At 41.8% G+C, this 25557-nt stretch overlaps 1 protein-coding gene across 6 annotated transcripts in view; it reads left to right on the top strand.

Annotated features, from left to right (window-relative positions):
• Positions 1-25557, top strand: part of NCOA6 (nuclear receptor coactivator 6) — a 46617-nt gene that overhangs the window by 10883 nt on the left and 10177 nt on the right. For 5 of the 6 annotated variants that reach the window (XR_013930858.1, XM_080405341.1, XM_080405338.1 and 2 more), the window contains exons 3-12: positions 2427-2579; positions 2681-2955; positions 4779-4934; positions 5510-5632; positions 6965-7093; positions 8810-9625; positions 12493-12639; positions 13559-14678; positions 21417-21538; positions 22450-25422. Coding sequence is in view for 5 of the 6 variants with exons in the window: in XM_080405341.1 (XP_080261467.1) it covers positions 2721-2955; positions 4779-4934; positions 5510-5632; positions 6965-7093; positions 8810-9625; positions 12493-12639; positions 13559-14678; positions 21417-21538; positions 22450-25422 (5821 nt within the window). In the remaining variant the exon portion in view is untranslated. The remainder of the gene's footprint in view (positions 1-2426; positions 2580-2680; positions 2956-4778; positions 4935-5509; positions 5633-6964; positions 7094-8809; positions 9626-12492; positions 12640-13558; positions 14679-21416; positions 21539-22449; positions 25423-25557) is intronic. The other variant, XM_080405342.1, reaches the window with a different exon arrangement.

The following is a 25557-nucleotide window of genomic DNA, read 5'->3' as shown; positions in this document are numbered from 1 at the left end:
CCTATGATTTTCTGTGTCACATGAAACAAGGCCTGTGGCCCTTTGGGATTTAGCAAGCTATATTTTAGTAGTGTTCAGGAAGGACTGTAATTTCAGCAAATTCTGTCAGATTTTGGCACGTTGAGGTGAGGCTGGTGGAATCTGATTTAATCTGCAGCACTTTCATGAAGCCTTTTACGCCATGGTTTACACAATCTGGAAGTCTTCTGCTCTTCCACAGAGAAGATGGATGCTTTAAACGCTTCTATTCAAAAAAAGAAATGTTTGTGTTCTTACAGAGAAATATTTACTACTTTGGTGTCAGGGATTGTCAGAAGTACTCGTGTTTCTTGCCGCAAATGGAACCCCCCATCCCCTCCAAATAGTTGTGCTTTTTCAACATGTAAGAGCCTGTATGTTGAGCTGAGCTTTTCTCTCCCTGAAAAACTTACTCAAGGTTTTCAGATAAATATTTTTCTATGTAATTTTCTTCAAAATACAGTGCTTATATTTCACAAGATGCTTGCCACGTTTGGTGCACAGAATGACTGTGCTTGGTCTTTAAAAAGGTTATTTGTGTAGGACTCCCAGCTCCTTTCCTCCCAAAGTCAGTGTGTGAGTGTAATGAGTGATGCAGGAATGCAGAAGGAGAAGGAATTCTCTCCTGACTGGTGTAAAGCCAGCTCTGGCAAGGAAGTTCCCTGTTCAATAAATTATGTGTGAAAATCAATTAAAACAGCTTTTCACAGATGCTTATTAATTTTCATTCTAATTTTCTGGGCAGCTTATGTGAAACTGAGTAGTTTAACTTAGTGGAGTTGCCAGACACTCGGACCTTTAAACTATATCTGTAGTTTAGGTACAGAGCTGAGCTGCAAGGAGTCTGGGGAAAGAAAAGAAGATATAATTGTCTCCATGTTCTCCTGGTAATGAATTTTAAAAATCTGTGTCTCTGTTCCCCATGTTTAAAATTTCCCTGGTAATAGTAAGTCATTTATGAAAGCACTATAGAAATAGATCAATGACTGTGAAATATTTTTACTTACTTTCTGTTGCAGGACTGCAGAAGAGCTTGTGAGACAAAATTAGCTTTGTTTTTAATCTGAGGTTTGCGTCATATGTGAGAAAGAAGGCCTGGTGCTGCAGTATGAAGAGTGTAACTATATGTAATATAGGTGATTATTCATTAATGCCATTTAGCCTCGTGCCTAGTGTGGTGTTAGGGTGGCAAAGGAGAAAAAAAAATATTTTGTAAAATCACAGTAAGTTTGTGCATAGAGACATCACCAAAAGCTAAGGGTATTTTGGACTTTCAAGTCTTTGTTTTTTCATTTGTAATATTGTCCCTTCAGCAACTTATTGTGAGTGCGAGAACAATGTAGAGCTGAATCTAAAGCTTGTCTAACATAGTTGTTGTTTGGGTTTTTTTTTTTATTAGAAAAGGTGGTTTTCTGGCCCGTATCTGCAGCTCACCTTTAATCTCAAGAGCTGTGGTTTTCATTTGTGTTGGGAACTTGAACCACTGCCAGAAACCCAATCTGTATCCTATTCAAGGGTATATCATCCCAAACGAAATGTTTTGGGTGGGTTCTGCTGAATACTGACAGCTTTGGAGTTACGAGGTCTTGACAGTCCTGGCCTTTGAATTGATTTGCTTTTGACAGTGGTGGTCAGGAATGGGTACCGTTTTTGGTTTTGACATCAGCTTTGGCTGTTGATGTAGATGGTTTTGATCTGCTAGCAACACTTGCAAAGTGTTGAGTGTGAGAAGAGAGGTCTTGCCTGGAGGAGTTAGTGCCATAGCCCTTGTAATGGCTTGTGTTGCAGTGGAAAAACGTGTATTTTAACTAAACATCGGTATTGTTCACTGTAGATGTAGGGATAACTTTGATCATAGGTTGTACTTCTGTACACATAACAGCTTAGATTACTATCATAATGTCAAGTAAAATTTATTGCAAAGTCTAGACATTTTATAAATTAAAGAACGTCAGGTGTGTGGCTTGATTTTCTGAATTCATTCTTATCCAAGCTCAATAGGGGCATGGAGGGAGTTGCAGGCTAGCACAGGAGGGACAAATTTGAGGTTGTAATGTGCATAACCAGCTGAAAACACCTAAATCTTCATAAACTTTTAGAAAGAAGGCATAGTATGCCTGAGATTTCCCTGGATGTAAAATACTTGTCAAATGCTAAATTTCTCCTAGTAAAAATATGCTATGGCTTTCCTACTGCTGAGCCTATTGCATCTGCAGTCCCTAAAACTAAATCTGGTGGCTTTTTCCTATGTTTCTATAATTAAAGTATCGCATTTCCTGGCTGTCAGGCACTGCAGAATTGATACTGGGTGTTTGCTTGTCCTCTGTACTATATGGAGACGAATGTAATTGATTTTCTTATTCTTTTCTTTTTCCCTCTACCTTCCTTTCTACCTGACTATCATTTAGGTCAACTGGAATCCTTCTCAAGTCATGTGCAGCAGGGTTCTGTCAGGAAACCACTTCTGTTTGTTCTAGTAGACGAACAGCTTGGATACTGCAATGGCCACTGTTTTCAAAGCCGCACAGTTTGTCTCGCAGACCCTAACACTGAGTCACCTGGTAGGTTTTTCTGTTAGTGGTCTTATGTGCTGTTGAAATAGTTGTTACTATCTTTACACACTTACTATTACACTTACTATAATTTTTTTTTCCCCTCCAAGCATCATCTTAACGTCTGACAGGCTACCATTGTTGGAAACAATGGTTTTGGATGATCTACCAAACTTAAAGGATACATATGCCCCCTTGTACTCCTCCGCTATGGAAGACTTAGAAGTGGATTTTGATTCAGGACTGGAGGAAGATGAACTGAAGCAGAAGGCTGCTCCTGAGGATTCTACGATCTTTGTAGCTTTTAAAGGAAATATAGGTGACAGAGATTTTGAGCAGAAACTAGAGATTATATTGGAGAACGTCCCTGGCCTTTTACACATGGGTAATGTACCTTCTTGTCATTTTTCATCTGTCCTTAAAATACTCATGTACCTAGGGTGCTTGTACAAAGAAGTAGATTACATAGTTTTCAAGGTCGTTAGTTTGTAGTAAGATTTGTTAGGGTTATTCTTGGTGAATTTGAGAGCTGTTCTTCTGAGAGACATAGAGTTGTCTCTCCAGTTGTTTTATTGTTTAAAACTGATTTCATTAGTGAGTTCATTTATTCTTATTCAGTTCCCATGTTTTACTTGGGTTTTTTCCCCTCTTTCATTCATCTCCATTACACATTGCTGTGTTATATGAAAGTGAAACCAGGCTTGTCCACACAGGAGGTGGTTTTTTGCTACCAAAACCATCCAATGCAAACCACCGCACTTCATCTGAGAATAGCTTCACTCTCGAGTAATTGTGTCAAGTCAAGACCTTACTGCCCTTTTGCTGCTACATTGACCTACTCTACCTGATGATTATTTTTTTTTCACTGATGGGGGCTGTGGAGTACTCTCACATACTGCTGTATGCCCACCGAGGTCTGGGGACAGCTGTGTAGCTAGTGAATGGTAACAGGCTTTTTGAACAATGACATCTTTTACCAGCACCTTTAGATCTGGAAAAAGATGTCTGTCCGCTGTCTGAGCATCTTTGCAAAGGGTCATATGATGATTGCTTGTACGAGCAAGGCTATGTAACTGAGCAGCTATAAGTAAAACCTTTTTTTTGTAGACAGCTCTCCCTTGGTAGGGGCTGCAGTGTTGTGATGTCTGTGGGTCACTGTGCTTGGATCAACGATATGTTTCCTCCTCACCACCAGTTTCCCCAGAAATGCCCCTCATCTGTTATTACTTGAATGGTCAGGTTAACAGCTTAATTTCTTGTCATTAGTATAGTTTGCTATAGAAACAAATAAAGACAGGTGGGTTGCCTGAAGTGCAGTGACAGGAACACGTAACTAGAAGAGCCTTGGGGACTGGGACCACAGCAGCACTGATCTGACTTGGCATGATGTCATATAATCGCGGTCTAGAAGCCAGGGAATTGCCCGTACACACTCCCCCTCCCTCTCTCTGCTGTTTGTGAACCAAGCCTTTCCTGATAACTACAGGTTGCCCTCCCAGCATGCTGCTCTTCTGTTCCATGGTCTTTTGAAATCAACTGTACAATGTTGCTGTACAAAGAAACCCCTGTACAATACAAAAAACTGTACAAGGAAGAATGTACCTTTCTTCTTCAGGCAGGCGGTCTTTATGTTTAAGCAAAACTAGTTTTCTAGATTACGTTTTAAAATGTTCATTGCCTTGCTTGTTTTTTCAATTGTCTGCACTCAATTGACTCGACTTGATTGTCAAGTTAGTAAATAAAATTGGTTTAGACTTAACAGATGTCACGTTTGAAAAATGAGAAACTTTGGTACTAATACCTAGAAATACTGAAACTGATAATGCATTTTTTTATATGTAAAATATTGGAACATTAATAAAAGAATAGGACTGCTCAAAACTCCTCAAAAGGAGATTTTTTAAAACTACTCCTGTCGTGTTTCCAGGAAAAAACTGTTTATAGGTAGAAAGAGGACGAGTTTAATAATACCATTACTGTAGCAGCAGAAAAATTGCTAATTTTTGGAAAATACCTGAAGTGGTTTGGCAGGATCAGTCACTGAACACCTGTGCTGGAGAGATCTTCTGTACCTGAAACTAACCACTGATAATGTTCAAAGCCAAGTAATTATTTCAGTTTTTTCAGCTGTGCTTTTTTACCAAGTTATTTCATCACACATGTTTGAAAGCTGCCTTTGCACTGACTCTTGACTGTTTTTCTTTTAAGAATCCAACCAGTTAAAACTGCAGAAGATAGAGCCTTGGAACAGTGTCCGCGTTACCTTCAATATACCCCGTGAAGCTGCTGAGCGGTTGCGAATTCTGGCTCAAAATAATAACCAACAGCTCCGTGACCTGGGAATACTCTCGGTTCAAATTGAAGGTATTTCACACCTAATTTGCTTCCAAAGGCATTAAGCTAAAATTTAAGTATACTCAACCAGCGATTTTGTGTACTTTGTTTCAATACTTCTAATTCTGTAATTTGGAGAATGACTTCTGTGGAAATATAGCTTAAGACCTCTGTTCTTTCAAGAATAGGTTTAATAATAAATACAACAGCTGAAAATCCTCTGAGTATTAGGAAATCTCCTGAAAAAATTATCAGTGTTAGCTAGCAAAGTGTGCCCTCATTTTTTCCCCCTAATTGTTTCTTATGCGGCTTTCTTAAAAACAAGTTTTCAGTGGATTTTGCAGTTAAAATACCCATTCTGACAGTTGTCCAAGAGCACTCTCGGGATGAAACCAAGGGCATTTAATGCTTGTCATGGTGTTTGTTTTTGTTAAAATTGAAATCCAGAAAATAAGGGTAGTGCAATGCATAACTGTCCTAAAGCGTGCAATATAGGTGCAGTTTGTTCTTCTTTCCTTGACACCTTTTAAATGTCCTTTTGAAAGCATCTGTGTTCTGCTTTTCTGTGTATCATTCAATTCAAGCCAGTTGTGCCTTACTTTTAGGGGAAGGTGCTATCAATTTAGCTTTAGCTCAAAACAGAAGCCAAGATGTCCGGATCAACGGGCCCCTGGGAGCGAGCAACTCCATGCGAATGGAAACAGGGTTTCCCATGCAAGGGGGACAAGGTAAATTTCCCCGGTGTTTATTTGCTTAGCTTTATACACTTTGAAATCTGTTACTAAGCTAATCATAACATTTCACTGATTATAGCAACTATTGTTTGCAGAATTTTAATTGCCATTTTAATTAAGGTCTGTTCTTGTTTCTGTACTGTCAAACCACATCCCACATTGTGTAATCTAAATAGTTGGCTGTTTTGTCCCACAAACATTGGAGTGATTTAGGTGGGGCAGATTGATTTGTTTTGGTTTTGGTGGTTTGGGTTTTGTTGTTTTTTGTTTTACCTATAAACTATTAAAGTACATGAGTCTAGTATAGTGAATTCACTTTGAATTGCACACAAGTTATCACAGTTTTGTTTGGCTACCTTTAATGAAGATGAGCATAATCCTTTATTCAGTGTATAATAATAAACTATTTTAGATTAAATCCATTATAATTATGGGAAGGGCAAGAAACTGTCATTGTTAGTCTCTAACATGTATATGCATGATAAATCGTTAACTACAAGAGTCATTTTTTTGTGAAAAGTTAAAAGAAGGCTACTATGTAATTTATTTTAATAGCTGAATCGTCAGGCAAAATAAACTAATTAGTGTCTTGGTAATTAATTTAAAGCAATTAATAAAACCTGGGAGTGTTTTTCATCAGTGGTATTGTAAGATGCTTGTATGGCTGTTGAGGAGAAGGAATGGAAAGAACATTTCACCTCTGTAGAAACCTGATTAAAGAGTAGTTAAATCATTGTGCTTAACAAGGAATGTGAAACTTGTAAAGGAAGGTTTACTCTGAAAGTGGCTGCTCTGATCTTCCCTGTGATGATCATGAGCTTCATTTCCTGCAGGTCAACGGTATAAATGTAACAATAATATAACCAATAGGTCAACAATATAAACCATTTTATAAAAAAGTAGCCTCTGGAAGTGAAACATTGAAATTTTTCTCTTACAACACCTCAGTTACTTTCTAGCTTCAGATTTTGCAAAAACCTTAGTACATGTACAACTTTGATACTGTCTTGTCACTTGGTAACTCCGGAGGCAAGTCATGCTCAAATAATTCAAGAGTTGGTAGTGTTTCCTTCTGATGCCTTTTTAAAGGTTTGGTGCTAAAGGAAAAGCTTCAGCATGACCTTAACTTGTTTGTTTTATACCAGGGAATCTAAACTTTCAGACAGAGATATGTGTCCTCAGGTTATTTTGGACAAAGAACTCTTTAAGTCTAAAGAAGTGTTTTATTAACAAATACAATGTTTTTCTTGTTAAAAAAGGATCTATTGTTAAAAAATTCTATGTAAAAACTGCAAGACTTGTTAATTTCTATTTTTATTTCTCAAGGTTTAATAAGAATGAGCAATGCTGCAGCTGTCATGATGTCCCAGAGTGGAAGTGTGCCCTCCTCTATGGTGGCAAGTGGTGCTAGTACTGAGCTGCAGCCAAGAACACCTCGGCCTTCCTCACAGCCAGGTGGTAAAAATTTAGTCACAATACTGACCTGAAAGTGTTCTTGAATTTTGATTCTTCAGAACACAGGCTTGAGCATGTAATCATAAGAGCATTCCAGAACTGTCCTGGAGTATTTCCTCTGCCCTTTCTGGAAATTACTCCTTCTGTGACGCCTCCCTGCTTCTATTAATCTGGTAAAACTTTTCAAATAATTTGGATGCCTGTCACCAGCTTGCTTGGTATTTTGTTCAAATGCATTGAGCAGCAGCAGTGATGTTTGTGCAGTAGAACTGTTGTGACTGAACTTTGCCTTTTGATAAAGGTAAGAGAAGGATCGGCTGAATGAGGCAGATGTCTCTGGTAGGAAGCAAATACACCAGACTGAGCGCAAGTGCTTTTCAGGAGGGGTAGGTAGACTGGAAGTTTGAGGACTGGGGATCTGGGATGTGTGAATGTTTAGGGTTTATTCTTCACAATTCTGCCAGTACAAGTTATTTACATTTTGGGGCTACAGAAAAAGAAAGGGAGTTATTTGTCCCTCCATAAAATGGTGGCAGTACTCGTCAGCTTCAGTGGACCTCTGCAGTGTTTATTCTTACAGACAGCATTTTTCATAAATGTTTTAAATATTCTGGGAATATTAGTTTATGATACTACCTTACTTCCGTGTTCTGCCACTTTTTTTAACTGGTAGGGACAATAGCCCCAACAAGTGGATTATACATACAAACAGGGGGATGAGAGGCTGGCGAGCAGCCCTGCGGAAAGAGCTCTGGGGGTCTGGGCCGGTGGCAAGTGGAACACGAGTGGGCAGCGTGCGTCCGCAGCCCAAAGGCCAGCTGTGTCCTGGGGTGCGCCGGGCATGGCACAGCGAGGTGCCCCAGTGAGGCGGCTGGCCACCCCGTGCTGCACTGGTGCGGTCCCACCGCGGGTTCTGTGCGCAGCTGTGGCACTGCAAGCGGAGGACGACATCGGGCTACGAGAGTGTGTCCGGAGGAGGGTGAGCAAGGTGGTGAAAGGTCTCAAGGGCAAGACTTAGGAGGAGTGGCTGAGGTCACTTGGCTTGTTCAGCTTGGAGAAGGCGAGGCTGAGGGGTGCTCTCATCACCGTCTGCACCTTCCTCAAGGTGGGCAGAGGAGGGGAGGTGCTGTTCTCCACTCTCTGGTGACCAGCGATAGGACACAAGGAAACTGAATGAAGCTGTGTCAGGGGAAGTTCAGACTGGACGTTAGGAAAAGGTTCTCTTCACTGGGAGGGTGGTCGGTCCCTGGAACAGGCTCCCCAGGGTAGTGGTCATGGCACCAAGCCTGACAGAGTTCAAGGAGTGTCTGGATGACGCTTTTAGTCATATGGTTTAGTTTTAGGTACTGCAATGAGCAGGGAGTTGTGTCAGTGATCCTTATCGATCCCTTCCAACCTGAGATATTCTGTGAGTCTAAGTGTCTAGAAGACTTTAGTCTGTAGCAACAAGCGCTGCGGAGCTGTCGTGCTTTATTGTAGAGGTTATAAATTGGTAAGACCTGGCTTCTCAGGATTCTCAAACATTTTGAAAACTTTTAGAGCATCGCCTGTTCTGTCTGTCAGAGAAATTGGAATACAGGAATGTGAATTTTTGTGCAGGGTAAGCAAATGCAAGCAAGCAATTTACCCTTTCTTGTTTTGGGGTGGGTTTTGTCTACAGGAGGTTATTATTTTTTTATTTTTTTTTTTTTTTACTTTTCTTTGCTATTTTAATAGATGCAATGGACCCACTTTTATCTGGGCTAAATATCCAGCAGCAAAATCATCCATCTGGATCTTTAGCTCCCCAGCTCCATTCAATGCAGTCAGTTCCTGTAAACAGGCAGATGAACTCAGCCAACTTTCAGCAGCTACAGCAGCAGACGCAGTTGCAGACACGTCCTCCCCAGCCACATCAGCAGCCACAGCAGGGTATTCGACCTTCATTTACTTCACCAGCACAAGTTCCAGTTCCCCCTGGCTGGAACCAGCTTCCTTCTGGAGCAATTCAGCCTCCTCCAACCCAGGGAGCGCTGGGTACATTGACAGTAAACCAGGGTTGGAAAAAGGCCCCGTTGCCTGGACAAATGCAGCAGCAACTTCAAGCAAGACCACCTCTAGCAACAGTACAAACTCCTACTCATCCTCCACCTCCATATCCTTTTGGAAGCCAGCAAGCTTCCCAGGCTCACTCAAACTTTCCCCAAATGAGCAATCCTGGCCAGTTTACTGCTCCTCAAATGAAAAGCCTTCAGGGGGGGCCCTCACGGGTTCCTACACCACTACAACAACCCCACCTGACCAGCAAGTCTCCTGCTTCCTCTCCCTCCTCCTTCCAGCAGGGATCTCCTGCATCATCTCCAACAGTTAACCAGACGCAGCAGCAGATGGGACCAAGGCCTCCCCAGAGTAGCACACTTCCGCAGGGATTTCAGCAGCCTGTTAGTTCTCCTAGTCGTAATCCTATGGTGCAACAGGGGAATGTACCCCCCAACTTCATGGTGATGCAGCAGCAAAACCAAGGTCCACAAGGTTTACATCCTGGTTTAGGAGGTAAGAAGTACTGAGACCTTTTATTTTAAAAAGAGAAGAAACATAAAATGGCTAGAACTAATGTTGTTTTGAAAAGATCCTTTGAAAGACAGGATAAAGGCATAGATAGAGTATAAAGTGGATATGGGTGAATTTTAGCATCAGTGTCACTTCATTTCTACTAGCTATCTCTGTCCTGCAGTGTCACAGTGATAACCTAAGGGTAGACACAGGGCCACCACAGAAAGAAATTGCTGTATGCAATTGCTCCTTAGGTCTGCCAGTCGTACTCTTCACGATTCTTCTGTTACCTTTAAGCAGGTTATTCGGAGATGGTGTGGGTTTTTTGTTTTCGGATTGTTCTTTTTTTGGGGGTGGGGAGGATTGGTGATGGTGGATATTTTTTATTTTGAGAAAGAGAGAGAGACAGAGCATGTTAAGAACAAATGAACATTTTCTTTCTCTCTTCAGCTTCCTCTTCCACCATGTACATTTTCTGCTACAGAAGTGAGGCATTATTTTGCATCTTCCTTTCTAAGTTGTGGATGTCTCTTCTTGACCCTGTCTTTATTTGTCATTGATTTCTTTCCATACGAAAGAGGAAAGAGCTATTACTGCCATGCTGTTGTACTCCCTATTCTAAAATTTAAGAGGTCAAGGGATGTTTTAACTGTGCCTTTGGCTGTGTTGTCTTTAGGTTTTTTTTCTTGGACCTTGGCACTCACATCTTTTACTTAATACTCCTAGAATTCTTCTCTAACAGTAAAGGAATTTAATTTGTCAGTCCCAAGATCTCTTTTGTGTCCTTGGTGGTTTTTTCCCCTTGAGCCTTTTGTAGTTCTGTGCCAGACTTGTAGCACTTCTTTCTGTTCACTTGTTCGTTCATCTTTCTCTTGAATGGCTGCTCTCAGGTACCCATACACAAGCTCCTGCTTAAGCCTTTGAAGTATTTTCTTTCTGTGCTTACACAATGAGCCACATGCTCAAAATATGAGCCACCTACACACACACATATATTCTAGTTTCTTGCGTTCTCACATTGTACGTCTGAAATCTGTCCAAAAAGCTGTAAGGAATACCCATTTCTTAAGTCTGCTGACCTGGACAAGGTTCTTGGTTTCACTGTTTGTACCATGGGTCTCATTTGGATCCAGGTGAATTGTCTCAGTTGCGAGGTTCTGCTCTTTCAGACTGCTCTTAGGATCTGCCAGTGCCCTATACTTGGTATACCTTATCTTGTCTCCATCTGGAAGCAGTTACTTATTGTTTATTATAGTCGTATTTCCCTACAGTATTGTCTGACCAGTCATGTGTCCCCGTCAGGAATCATTTCCTCTAGGTAGCATAGCCATGACCTCTTGATAGTATAACCTCTGTATTCTCCTTCCTTTCTAAATCAACCTACTACAAACAAAACGCTACTTTTTGTGAGTCAAAAATGTTACTCCAAATAAGCTATCAGAATATATTATTTGGCCTCACTGTAGACCTTACCGCTAAAATCAGTGATACTGCTGTGAGTTACATCCTCAGCTGATTTAAAAAGACAAGTTTCTGTTGGTTTCAGCAAAGCTGTGTTGCTTCCACTTGCTGAGATTTTTTGCCTGGCTTCTGTGCATGCTCATTCCTTGCTGCAATTTCTATGTTAATTAAGTTGTAATTACATATTTTTTAATTTTTAAGCCATCTAACATTTAAAGGTTTGGTGTACATGAATACATTCAAATGCTTTCCATTTCACTGAGTTAATTTAGCAAATCAGAATTTGTATGAGATTTGGAGTAGGCCAAGTTAACACTGTTTTTTTTCTCAGTTCAGGCATTTCTATGTGCAAAACTTTTGGGAAAGTTTAGCAGACCTAAAACTGGAGAGTCCAGTGATGTGATGTTTCGGGGTGTATGTTCCATGTTTGCAGGTGTGTCATTTGACCTGTAAACTTGACTGTCTTGAAATATTAATTACAAAACTAAGACCACGTTAATTAACACAAGCAATACAATTAAGTGTGCAAGAAAGCTGTCACTGTAGAAGGAACCAAAATCAAATTCTGGCAGTGTATCGTGGGTCAGAAAAAAAGGGAGGGCAGGGTTGTTTCTAGGTCTGTGGCATCATCTATTTGGCAGTGAGTTAAAAAGAAATGGGTTCTGTTAAATCCATTTATGCTGCTGCTCATGTTGATAGGTAGAGGGAAGGTTTTACTTTCTGTCCCAGGGCAGCGGTGCTGTTTTGGTATGTCACGGTGTGAGTGTTGTGCCAGATAGGGGCCTGATAAATTACTTGCTCTTGCAGTAGGAATCGCAGGATTACTTGAATGAGCAGCCATCTTGGACTCTGGACATGCTGTCTCATGAGGTTACTCGGCCAGCTCTGGTCTGAGAAGTTATTTTGAATGTGCATACGCAAAGGAGTGCGAAGGAGTGTGTACCTGGTGTGTTACAGTGAGAGTTGTTGCTGAGAGGAACACATCTGTAACAAAAATGTGCATTACTTGTGTTTGCATGCATGGGTTAAGTTAAGGGCCTGATCAGAGTTGAGATGCAGTAGAGAAGAAAACAACAAACTATGTTACTTTAATTTCTAGTTTCTAAGAAGTCTAACATGGACTTTTTGCCTTCTCTGTGGGGTAAGTTTTGTACATAGATTATAGTTTGAACTGAGTCATAGTAGCTTGTTAGGCAGAATTTTTGCACAGATAAGAACTATAAATGTCTTCAGTGGGTTATTGACAAAACACACAAAGTGTATATTGACAAAAAACGCTTTCTGCCTAAACCTGTAATGTGACTCAAAGATAAGATTCTTCCTCTCATACTCCCAATTGTAGATTTTTTTTCTTTTTTTTGCTTCCTGTTGTTCATACTTACTAATAAGAAAATTCTTGTGTTCAGGAATGCCTAAGCGCCTCCCCCCAGGGTTCCCTGCAGGCCAGGCTAACCAGAACTTCATGCAAGGTCAGGTGCCTTCCACAGCTCCAGGAACACCGGTGAGCAGCGGAGCACCGCAGCTGCAAACTAGCCAAAATGTGCAGCACACAGGTTTGTTTGGAATGTGGTGTTCCTCAGTTTTTTCCATTCTTTTGGTAGAAAATGACACCTTTACTTGTGTAACACAGATACTAAAACATTAAACTCTTGTCATGAACAGGGAGTTAGCTAGCAGGGTCTGCAGGGGCATTCTGTGTGTATTGCTAAAGGAGGAAAAGAAAAGCATGAGGCTGATCATGTTTTTCAATCAACCTAACTGTTGTGGATTTGGGCTGGGTACTAAATAGTATCTGTTAAGAAATCAAATGGAAGTAGCACTGAAATTTGAAGGCTATAGGTAATAAAGATACAACACAAAAGGAACTTCTGCAGAAAAAAAAGTGGTGTTAGAATCTTGTTCTGCTTTGAAAAGATTGTTTATTAGTTCCTTTGAAAGCTTTGGAAGTCTACTTAGAGTCACTCCTGTAAAAATTAAATCTTTAGTTCACAAATGTCTCCGTTTAAGAATTCGATGATTTGTCTGTTGTCTGGATTATAGATAACCTGATCAAGTCATTTCATCAGTACCCCATGTGTATTTATTCTTTTAATCCATTATAAAATAAACCTCAAGGTTTGAAGCTTATTTTGGTTAGAAATTATTCTGTTGAGTTAGGTGGTATTATGGAAGATTTTCAAACTTATGTACAGATAACAACTGAAATTAAATTTCTGTTATGTCTTCTGCAGTGAGGTGCACCGGAACTACCAGTCTAAGTGTTAATTTTGAGATGTATGATGTTCTGTTTTGACAACTAACATGTATCTGTAGCATCAAACATTGCATCACAGGACTGCAAACACGTCAGATATTCAAGTTCATTGGAAAAGGGAGGAAAACAATTTTGAAGTACTTAACATCAAAAGTTGTAAGAACTTATACCACTCCAATTAGTTTCTTACTGGATTTTTTTTTTTTTTTTTTTTTTAGGTGGCCAAGGATCTGGACCTCCTCAAAATCAGATGCAAGCACCACATGGCCCACCTAATATGATGCAGACCAATCTAATGGGACTTCATGGAAATATGAACAACCAGCAGGCTGGTGCTAGTGGGGTGCCACAAGTTAACATGGGCAACATACAGGGGCAGCCTCAGCAAGGACCACAGTCTCAGCTTATGGGAATGCATCAGCAAATTGTATCCTCTCAAGGACAGATGGTAAATATTCAGGCTCAGGGATCGCTGAACCCTCAAAACCAGATGATACTTTCTCGAACTCAGCTCATGCCGCAAGGCCAAATGATGGTGACACCACAAAACCAAAATCTTGGTCCTTCTCCCCAAAGGATGACCCCACCCAAACAGATGATTCCCCAGCAGGGACAACAGATGATGTCTACACACAGTCAGATGATGGGACCTCAGGGCCAGGTCTTGTTACAGCAAAACTCAATGATGGAACAGATGATGACCACTCAGATGCAAGGAAATAAACAACCTTTTAGTACTCAAAATCAGTCCAATGTTATGACGGGGCCAGCTCAACTGATGAGAGGACCAACCCCAAACATGCAAGGAAACATGGTGCAGTTCACTGGGCAGATGATGGCACAGCAAGGCCCTGTGAATGGTAATCCTTCTCAGGTTATGGGAATTCAAGGGCAGGTTTTAAGACCCACTGGACCTGGTCCTCACATTTCTCAGCAACTTGGGGACACTACTACTACTACAAGTAACGATGTGAACTTGACACAGATGTTGCCCGATGTTTCTGTGCAGCAGCCAAACATGGTGCCTTCTCATATGCAAGCAATGCAAGGAAACAACAATGCTTCAGGGAGTCATTTCTCTGGTCATGGGCTCCCTTTCAGTACAGGGTTTAGTGGAACGCCAAATGGGAATCAGATTTCCTGTGGGCAGAATCCTGTTTTTCCTGTCAATAAAGATGTTACACTCACAAGTCCGCTCTTGGTTAACCTTCTACAAAGCGATATATCGGCAGGACACTTCGGTGTGAACAACAAACAAAATAATCAGAATGCCAACAAGCCGAAGAAGAAGAAGCCTCCAAGGAAGAAGAAAAATAATCAACAACTAGAACAAACAGCGTAGGTTTAGTATTACATTGCTTTTATAAGGGGCATGGGGAAGCTCCACAGGCAGCCTGTCAATATTTTTTCAGGAAGTATGGGGTGAGAAAGGACCTGCATTGTTTCATATTCTGGTGATTTCTCTCAAGAGTTAAATGATAGCCCACTGACAAGTCTGCCACAGAAAGTTTGTTCAAGACTAAAAAAACCCCATGCAAACATCCCAGCTCAGTTATAAACCCAATTATAGCAGTACTGGTTTTCACCTTTACTGGGTAAAGGAAGCATAGAGTTTGCCACAGCCCTTGGAAGGGGACGCTGCCTTTTTTAAGCAGTCTGACAGTTGTGATCAGAGGTTGGGAAGTACTTTCAGAAGAATTAAAAGCATCCGTATAACATGTGCAGTAGACATTTGCTGGGGGGTTGTTTCTCTAATTATATGTATATCCTAACATGTTTCTGCCTGGAGTTGTGCTGGACTTCTTTCTTGAAGCTGCAGCTAGAATTTAGAGGGAGGAATCTGGTACTTTCTGGGTCTGATGATAACAGGCCCAAGCAGTGCTGATCTTCTTTTGCCTAGGAGAGATTAGGAAGGAGAAATATCCAAAGCTTTTGAGAGGAAAGAGGCAAATGAATAATATTGAGAGATAAGGAATGAATGTACCTGCTTAGTGGAAATACGAGATTGCTGAATTTCTTCATTCCTCTTTGGCCAGCATATTCTTTATTGGCAGCTGTCCTGTCACCGTTTGCTGTTGACAGTTTACTCATACCAGCACAGGTGGTAGACTACTGCTGCTGTAGCATTATTCAGGGACATTGACAAGAATCCACCTGATGGAACTTCTGAGGATTGTTTCCAGTCTGCTTTAGAAAAAAAAATGGAAAAACTGCACAGAGAATTCCAGCACAGGGCTATCCAAATTTCAAAGTTAAATTCTTAAAAAGAAGCAAACAAAATGTAGCAGTGGCACATTAAGCTACTGGTGTGGCTCTGGTTCCACCAGTCCCATTCCTTTGAATAATCATTTTAAGTCTTTAACCTGAAGTTTACACTTTTCCAGAGGCAGATGTCCAGTTCAGTGCACAGTTGTTGGCATACAAGTACTAAGCAACTGTTCATTATTTTATTTTTCTCTCTTGGTTATTCAGTGTGTAGCCCCAACCTGCGTTTTCTGTATAGTGTCAAGATTCCTTCATGGGGATGGAATTAATTTTCCTATGGACATTGTAGTTTGGGACTGAGATGACTCACATCATCTATAGCAAGCGGTCCTTAGTGACAATTGTTAATTGGTGTATCTAGTACTAAAATAAAATTCAGGAGCTGTTATGTGCATTTTACAGGTGCAGAAATGCTGCATGGCCAAAATAAAAGAAAGCATGCTAATTTAATAGACCTTGAAAAAAGTATTTCAAATACCTGCTGTATAATGATATATGGTCATGGTATGGCCTCTCAGCTCAACACAGCTGCAAACAGGCCATGTGATTTCAGATTAAATCTGAAGGAGTATACACTCTACAGCCAGCTGTGGAAACCTGCTCAAAGTAACTCGGCTAGAGCCAAGTGGCCAGCGTGCAGATAGAGCGCAGCTTCAGGGTGACTTGGAAACCCTGGAAACTGAGATACCAGCTCATCTCTTTCAGTGCCTAACTCATTATGCCTCCACTTCTGAAATGTGTAGGGCAGGGCTCCTTCGTGGCCAGGGAGGCGGTCGCAGACAGCCACGACCCATCCTGCTGCAGTGCTGCCGCAAGGAGCAGGGCAGGCTGGTAGGGAAGGCTGTAGGTGATGATGTGCTGGGCTTTCTAGCTTTGATAGTCTTTGGCTACATGAAAGGGAGGTATATGAGGGCATGTAGGTGTCTTCATTTTGCATTCCAGAAATTTTAAGAGCAAGTAATTTGGCAAGAGTGAGTTGTAACAGTGCGCTGCACAAGGTAGTGTCCTGTGGTCCAGTTGTAAAGAAAAGTAGCATAACAGTAGGATGTGCATCTTCCTGCTTTTGATACATTTGATCCCACAGAGAGTCTCAAATAAATAGCAAGCAGATACATTCCTGTTTGTTGTTCACCTGACATTCAAAGCTATGCAGATGTCTTTCAAACGGTAACTGTCTTTTCTTTGTATCAAAAACATTCATGTTGCATAGCTGCTACCCAACAGCAATCTGTATAGTGCTGGCAGACACTGCTGATAATTTGCAGCAAAGTAAAACATGCAAACCTTGCATCACTGTTAGTCATCTGCATCTTTCATGGAAAGTTTTGGTTTGGTTCTTTTTTTTTTTTCCTGCCCCAAATCAAAGACAAAGATGGCCTTGTATTTCTAGGTAGGAAAGATCTGGTGCTATCTGTAAAAAAAATAAAATGCTTCGATTCTAAATAGATTCCAATAAAATAATAGTAACCAGTACTGGTAGCAAGCTGTCTTGCCATGGAAATGACAGAGGATTCAGAGGGAGCAGATGAGTGGGCACTCCCTTCTGAAAAAAATATCTGTTAATCATTAAAGAAAAGCCTTGTTATGATTTTGTTTTCATTGGTCTTGCTGATGATCACCCAGCTTCATTGTGGCCTGAGAGTATCAGTAAGTGGATATATAAAGCTCTTCTGAGTTTACAAAGTCCTACAAGACTATTTACTTGTTAAAAAGCTTTCACAATAAAGGAAACTTAAATTGCAGCTTTTCTATTGAGCTATGATAACTCAAAAGAGTTCCTAGCTCTTAAATAAATACACCACAATCAGATTAAAAGCCTTAACAAAGGAAATCCCACTTCGTACTTATTCTGTCTCTTAAATTTTCACTGAACGTTCTCTCGCTATTGCTACCTGCAGAATGATGTTTTGGCATCTGATATGAATCAGCATTTTGTTTCTTAATGGGCTATATATTAATCACTTTATCCTTGCAGGAGCATTTAAAAGGGAGATACCCTTATAAATGTTTTTGAGATCATTCTCCAGCAAAAGGAGGGTGACTGCAGTGAGAGCTGGCTGTAGTACCTTCCTGCCTCATTGGCCCTCGGCTTCCCTAGCATCGTTAGTCAAGCTCAGTGTTTTCCTGTCTTGGAATTGCTGATTCTTTTAAATCTGATTCAGCTCACTTTCTTTTGCGTCAGAAGTAAGTGGGATGCTTTTCATCTCGGCTTCTCTGTCATTCTTCCTTAGAAATTTTAGAATTTAGAGCAGCAAACCTTGTGTGGAAATGCAGTTAATTTGATAAACACATTAACATTATTCTGGTTTTTTTCTTGGAAATAATTGCTGAGATATAATATAGTAACAAAAGTACCACTAGTAATATGGTTTGTAGACTGAGCCATATTGGAATGTAAGTAGGATAAGTGAGCTACTGAATTTATTCAGCTGAATCTAAAATAGTTTTAAGGGTTTGCTTAATTGAGCAACTCAGCATTGGAATGAAAACCAAGGTATTTTGGAAAAGTAGGTTGTTTAAAAGTGATTGTACCTGTTTTCTGGACCTGAAGACTGTAGGTAATGGGATGTAAACTGAGGAAAAAGATGCTAGATTAAATGGGATTATAGATAAAACATGTTAGTTAATTCTGTTAAACACATGCAGAAACATACAGTTGTTTAATGTTCCCCTGTGCACAGATCATAAACATCATGTGTACTGGTAGGACAGAAACAATTTACCAGTTTACACTCTGAAATAACTGCTAGCGGTCAGATTTGCAGTCTCCAGTGCGAAGTGTGATGTGCAGAAATAATGTGTGGATGGTGAACAGCACTGCAGCCTAAGAAATTTTTCTCAGCCAGCTTCAGAGAGCTTATAACCGTAGGTCCGGAGGTGGCAGTCCCCCTGTACACATGGGAAATGAAACTTAGGTAGTGTCATAGGACGACTGCTTTTCTGTAAAAGTGTAGAGCATTGTCAGCAGGGCTGGTTCTGCTTGCATCCGTACTGTAATTTTATTTCTGCACACCTTATTTCATATCTGCAGCCCTTTTGGGGGTTGAGTTTGTTTGGGGTTTTAATTTGTCTCCTGGAGTGTTCTCTCCACTCTGATGAAGGATTTTGTATCTGAAGGTCGTGCTTGGGAATGCAGCTGGTGTTTCCTTATGACAGTCCATGCTGTACCTGATAGGCAGTTGGATTTTTGTGTGTGGTGTTTTTGGGTTTGTTAATTGGTTTGTTGTTTTTTTTTACACCCAGAGCAATAGGAAAGAAGAACAAATAGGGAATATTTGTCCCTCTTACACAAATTTGTCATCTTGCTTGCTATTCGTATTCAGAATTTGGGGGTTTTTTTTATGAGTGCTGGTTGCTAAATATGCCCAGTGAATTTCAGCAACATTCAAAATTGAAGTTATGTTTCAATTTTCCAGCAATTACAGTAGCAGTGTTTCATACAATAACTGCTCTACTTTGCTAGCCAACTAGTGTCTGTTTTGCAGGGTTTGTACAGCTTGCCTGATTAGACCCATCTGGCACGAGATGTTTTCTAAGAATTGATTTTGCACCATGATTGTTTTCTAGGTTAAACCTGTTTGTGCAGTGATGCTTTGCATCAGCTTTATCTAATCTTTAACTGTAGCATTTTTAATCTCCCACTATTATAAAGAAATCATTAATGGCAAAATGACAAATTCAAGATTATATTCACAATTTTAGGCAGTTATTCCAGTTCACGTTGCTGGCACCTACATTAAAGGTTGCAGGTCCTCTGGGTGATTTTGCTGCCAGAACGTTTCTTCATTTATGGCTGCTATTATAATGCTTCTGGGGCATGTGTATGTATTTTGCCAGTTTTAATCAAATTTATTGGCGGAGGCATGTAAGCCTATAACAACACTATTACAAAAATTGGTGGTGTGCTGGATTAGGCAAAAGGTTTAACTCCAGATGCTTTCCCTGGCAGTCTTTGTGTGCTCAGCAGCAGTGCTTGGAACGGTTCTGTGTTTGCCCCATTTCTTTCCTTTCTTCTCTCTTGATTTATGTTCTCCTCAGTTTTGACTCATGAAAGTTCAGGGACTTTCAGGTCACACACTGCTTTCTGAGTGTTGGTTAGGTAGCTAATAGGATATTAGACAGGCTTGGCTCTCTCCATGTCAGCTGTACAGATGCCAGAAACAGTTACACTCAAGGAAAATTGAATAAGATAGATCTCTATGGCTTTATGTACCTTGAATTCTTACTTTGCTGAAAATTTCTTTTGTCCTTGGCATTTCTGCATGATTCTGCATCTTTTTTGGAAGTGGGTTTATTTTGCTGTCATTAATTTTAGCTCAGAGCTTTTATTATGTAGATTTCTGTACAGCCTTCACATAGTCGTGATAAGCAGTTAAGGTCTTTTACTCTTCAGCCCTCTCTATCTTACATCCCCTGGGCATGTATATTGACAGCTATAGAAACCTGCTTTTTTTGTAAGTCTGCAAAAGCTGTCCTGATTCAGTGGAAGTACTGGGCATTGAATCTGGATGATTTAAAAATGTCTTAGAGAGTCTCCTGGAGTGTCAGGTACCCCTGGAGAAGGACTCAGGGGTACTGGTGGGTGAAAGACTGAATATGAGCTGGCAGCGTGCACTCACAGCCCAGAAAGCCAGCCGTACCCTGGGCAGCATCACCGGCTGTGGGGCCAGCAGGATGAGTGAGGGGATTCTGCCCCTGCTCTGCCCTGGTGAGACCCTTCCTGCAGCGCTGTGTTCGGCTCTGGGGCCCCCAACGTAGCAAGGACATGGGCTCCTTGAGCAGGTCCCCAGGAGGCCACGAAGATGCTGAGGGGGCTGGAGCACCTCTCTGCTGAAGACAGGCTGAGAGAGTTGGGGCGGTTCAGCCTGGAGAAGAGAAGGCTCCAGGGAGATCTTACAGCACTGTCCAGTGCCTAAAGGGGACCGACAAGAAAGCTGGAGAGGGGCTTTTTACAGGGGCATGTAGCGATAGGGCAAGGGGGTGGCTTTAAACTGAAAGAGGGTATGTGTAGATTAGATGTTAGTAAGAAATTCTTCGCTGTGAGGGCGGCGAGGCGCTGGCACAGGCTGCCGAGAGCAGCTGTGGGTGCCCCATCCCTGGCAGCATCCAAGGCCAGGCTGGACGGGGCTGGGAGCAACCTGGTCTAGTGGGAGGTGTCCCTTCCCACGGCAGGGGGTGGGAACAAGACAGTCTTTAAAGGTCCCTTCTGACCCAGAGCATTCTGTGATTCTGTGGTCACTTGCAGAGCATCAGTACCCCACAAAGGTCTGTGCTCTGGCAAGTGACTGTATAATGTCAGTGCATTTTTGCTGTGATGTTAACAAAGGTCTCTGATACCCTGAGCTCATCATTTCTGGGTACAATACTGGAAGAAATGGTGCCATCATTAAATTAAATTTCTACACATCTACCCATGATACTTACTTATCTATACAGATGTTGCAGCAGTATTAGAGTGAAGCCTATTTAATTTATATATCTTATTTCATTTGGAATGTCCATTGACATTCTCTTAGTTATAAAACACAGATTCAAAGTAGAAACAAAGAAAATAAATGCTTAAGATCAATTGAGTGCCAGGCAACTTATTTCCTTTTCGGTAGTATTTAAGGCACAGGAGTGCCTGTCAGCAGACACTCTGGGACTCTGTGTTCAACTTTGTCATGTCATACCAGAGGTGGTGGTGCATATTTGTGAGTTACTTGCAGGTCTGTGAAAAGTGCTAGGAATTAATTACTTGAATGCTTATAAAAGCAGAAGTCAAACACTGATGTGAGGACTGGATCTTAATTGCAGTTATTTTTCTTTCAGTTCTTCAGAACCGCGTCCAGCTGGCCTGGAGGAGAGTGATCAGTCATCAATGTCTGGAGAACAAGGAGTGAATTTAGATAATTCAGGCCCTAAACTTTCGGATTTTGCAAGTAGGCCACCAGGTAGTGGGATTTTTCTGTGGATTATCTAAATGTATAATTAACTATAGGAAAGATTTTAATTGATCTTTGTGACAGTTTTATTTTATTAGTGTTATCGCACATTCAAAGTCCAAAGCTTTTTTTCCTCCTAGTAACTAATTGGTACCATTTTGTGTTTTCTTTGAATTAACTCAAAATGAAGAGGTGGACACACTGTCATGTATCATACTGCAGGTGTCATACTGAATACTGTTGAGTTACAAAGCCATAATATAATGGGTCAATAATTCTGTATTTCTAGCTTTAGCACAGACTGATGCCTTAAAAATTTAGCATTAACCAACAGCTGAGTTTTGAGAACTAAGAAATAAAGGTTGCGGTTGAAATTATCCTTTGCATGTAGGGGATTAAATCCAAAGTCCACAAAGGAATTTATATTATAAGCCACACGGTGGTTCTTAGCACTGTTTTTGTCCAAGTAATATGTGACAGATTCTGCTTTGTACACCGGAAAATGTCAGATCTGTAGCAGGTATGCTAGTCCATGTTCCACAGGGTCTGTCATACAAATCCATTTTAAGGAGTATTAATCAGTTAAAGTCCAAGTCTACATTTTAAGTGAAACAAGCCCATGGACCAGTTGCAAAGACTTTACAAGTGGCATGAATCTGGAGTAATACCTAGTGGCTGATTCAATATACTAAGAGATCTCCAACTAAATGTCATGCAAGTCGTTTATGCGTTACTTGTTAAAAATACTTTTACTTAAAATCTTTGTCCTTATTTGTAAAGCCTATTTCGTTAATGTGGCTCATGCATATAAGATAAACAGGCTCCTGGCTATACTTTCTGTCTGATCCTGTTGGTTACAGAAATTCTGCTTTCTCTGATCTTCCCTTAGATGTAATGAGTGTATCATCTTGTTGTCTTAGGTTATCCATCTCAGGCAGTGGAACAAAGACCACTTCAGCAGATGCCACCTCAACTAATGCCACATACCCAGCAGCCGCAACAGCAGCCGCAGCAGCCACAGCCACCACCCCAGCAAGCCCAGGCACCACCACAGACACCGCAGCAGCAGCAGCAGATGATGATGATGCTTATGATGCAGCAGGATCCCAAATCGGTCAGACTCCCCGTACCACAGGGAGTTCACCCACCTAGAGGGCCTCTGAATCCAGATGCTCAGCGAATGCCCCTGCAGCAGAGTGGTAACATACCAGTAATGGTTAACCTCCAAGGTCCTGGATCAGTGCCTCCATCTCCTGATAAACAAAGAATTTCCTTGCCAGGCAATCCTCCCCTGGGAAATAACGCAAGAAAAATGGTTTATCAAGATAATGTACAGAATCCTTCCAGCTCACCCCTTGGAGAGGTTTCATCAGTATCCTCCCTTCCAGAAGGAGGTGGAGCTGAAGGCCCCCCAGCATCAGGAGCTCAGAATAATTTGACATCTCATTTAGTGGTTTCACAGAACCAGTTAATGATGACGGGACCCAAACCTGGCCCATCCCCACTTTCAACTGCTCAAGGTGCAAGTCCCCAGCAGCAGTCTAATTCTCTGCCTAGCACTCTTACACACCATTTTCCAAATGTTGCCACCCCATCACAAACTTCAAGGCCTAAAACCCCAAACAGAGCAAGCCCAAGGCCATACTACCCTCAGACTCCTAATAACCGTCCACCTAGCACAGAACCATCAGAAATTAGCTTGTCTCCAGAAAGACTCAATGCTTCTATAGCTGGTCTGTTCCCTCCCCAGATTAATATTCCTTTACCTCCCAGGCCTAATATCAATAGAGGATTTGATCAGCAGGGTCTTAATCCCACTACTTTGAAGGCCATTGGACAGGCCCCATCAAATCTCACAATTAACAATCAGTCTAGTTTTGCTGCACCACAGTCACACAAATTGGAAGGTGTGGTCGTTAATTCAGCAAAACAAACCAACACTGGAGGAACAAAGAGAGCAAGTCCAAGCAATAGTCGAAGGTCCAGTCCCGGATCCAGCAGGAAAACTACACCAAGCCCTGGCAGACAGAATTCAAAAGCAGCTAAATTATCACTGACAGCTCAGCAGAATCCATCTCTCTTGCAGAACATGGAATTACAAAGAAATATGATGGTTGGTCCCTCTTCTTTGTCAACGCCTGTGACTACAAGCTTTCAAAACAATATGCTAAGTAATCAGAATCCTGCAATTTCTGCACCTGCTATGACTGGCATTCCTGAGGACAATAAAGAGAGCCTTAGCATGCCTCAGGATAACGAGTGTCAAAGTGTACAAGGTGTCCAAGGTAACAAAGACCAGCCTGGTATTGAATTAAAAGGTATCCCTGCTCCAGAAATGAAAATGTTGGTTCCAGAAGAACAGTCAAAAAAAGATGGGCAGGCCTCAGAGACCAGTAAGCTTCCAGTCTTGGAGGAAAGTAAATCTATGGTATCTCCTGCTATGAGGGAGGCACCAACTTCTTTAAGTCAACTTCTTGATAATTCTGGAGCTCCTAATGTAACCATTAAGCCCCCTGGTCTTGAAATGGCACCGATAGTCACCACTGGTGAGGAGCTAAAAAAGGTAGCTGTCATTCCTCCGATGCAAGATTCATCCTCAAGCAAAGAGCCATCTAATTCACTTAGCTTGCCTCAAAATAATGAGCCCTGCTCAAATCCAGGGCACCAGGAACTGGGAGAAATAAACTCAAACGCTGCACAGAGTGTTCCTCCAGTAATGCAAAGGCCTGTTAGCTCTTCTTCTATTTCGGGTCCTTTACCCCCCAACCAGATAACAGTTTTTGTAACTTCAAACCCTATTACATCTTCTGCTAATACGTCAACGCCATTGCCATCTCACTTGCAACCCACATTAGTGTCAACTGTTGTCACAATGCCCAATGTAGGGAACAAAGTTATGGTTTCTGAGGGACAGTCAGCAGCTCAGTCTAACGCCCGGCCGCAGTTTATTACTCCTGTTTTTATAAACTCATCGTCGTTAATTCAGGTTATGAAGGGCTCTCAATCAAGTACAATTCCAGCAGCCCCGATGACCTCTAACTCGAGTCTAATGCCTCAGTCGGTTGCGGTTGTTGGTCCTTTGCATATACCACAGAATATAAAGTTCTCCTCTGGGCCTGCTCCTCCCAGCACGTCGTCCAGCAGTCCTGTGTCTAGTATTCCCACCAGCAGGCCGCTGGTTCTTAACCCCTTGGCATCTCCTATTCAGCTGCCTTCTCCTGCTGCAACTTCTTCCAGTGCTCCTTTGCATCTTCCTGCTCAGCAAGTCAAAGACTTCAGCCCGGAGGAGACTTCTCAAAGCGGTGGCTCCGGTGACCAGTGCTCCGTTACAGCAGCGCAGCCCGGACCTGTTGTGTCACCTCTGCTTACGAGTAGTCCAGGGTCTGGGAACAGACGCAGCCCTGTTTCATCAAGTAAGGGGAAGGGAAAAGTAGACAAGATCGGCCAACTCTTGCTGACTAAAGCATGCAAGAAAGTCACTGGCTCCCTTGAGAAAGGGGAAGAGCAGTATGCTATGGATGGAGAAGTAGAAGGTCAGGGACTAGAAACGCTGGTCCCAAATAGTTTGGGAACCGAGCAATCACCAGCAGAACTAGATAATAAAACTGTGACACCTCCAGCACCCAGTGTTACAAAACAGAGCACTTCTGGGCCTGGCAGTTCGAGTGTCAGCACCATGACTGCTGCTCCTGCCTCCGCATCGCCAAGTGTGGCAGCCAGCACTCCTCCTGCCAGCATGCTGTCGGCCGGGACCCCCCCTGCCATGCCGGACCTTGCCCCCATGGCACCAAGCTCTAATGGCAGCAATCACGGCGGTTTGCCGGCTGAGCAAACCGGGGGTGGTGTGCTGGAGGAAAAAGCAGGAGCACATCAGGAAGTGCTACAAAGTGCAGGTAAGTGCAGTGCAGCCCTGCATAAGTGGAAGAAATAAGATGGCTTTTGTAAACTTCCGAGGTGCTTTTCCATCAGCATAATAGCAGTTAGACACTGTAGCAAAGGCTGACGCCTGCTTTTTTGTTTCCAATAGC

This window comes from Falco punctatus, assembly GCF_963210335.1.
Source record: "Falco punctatus genome assembly, chromosome: 10".
Taxonomy (NCBI): Eukaryota; Metazoa; Chordata; class Aves; order Falconiformes; family Falconidae; genus Falco; species Falco punctatus.
The sequence above is the reverse complement of the archived record's forward strand: the minus strand, read 5'-3'. Positions and strand labels throughout refer to the sequence as shown.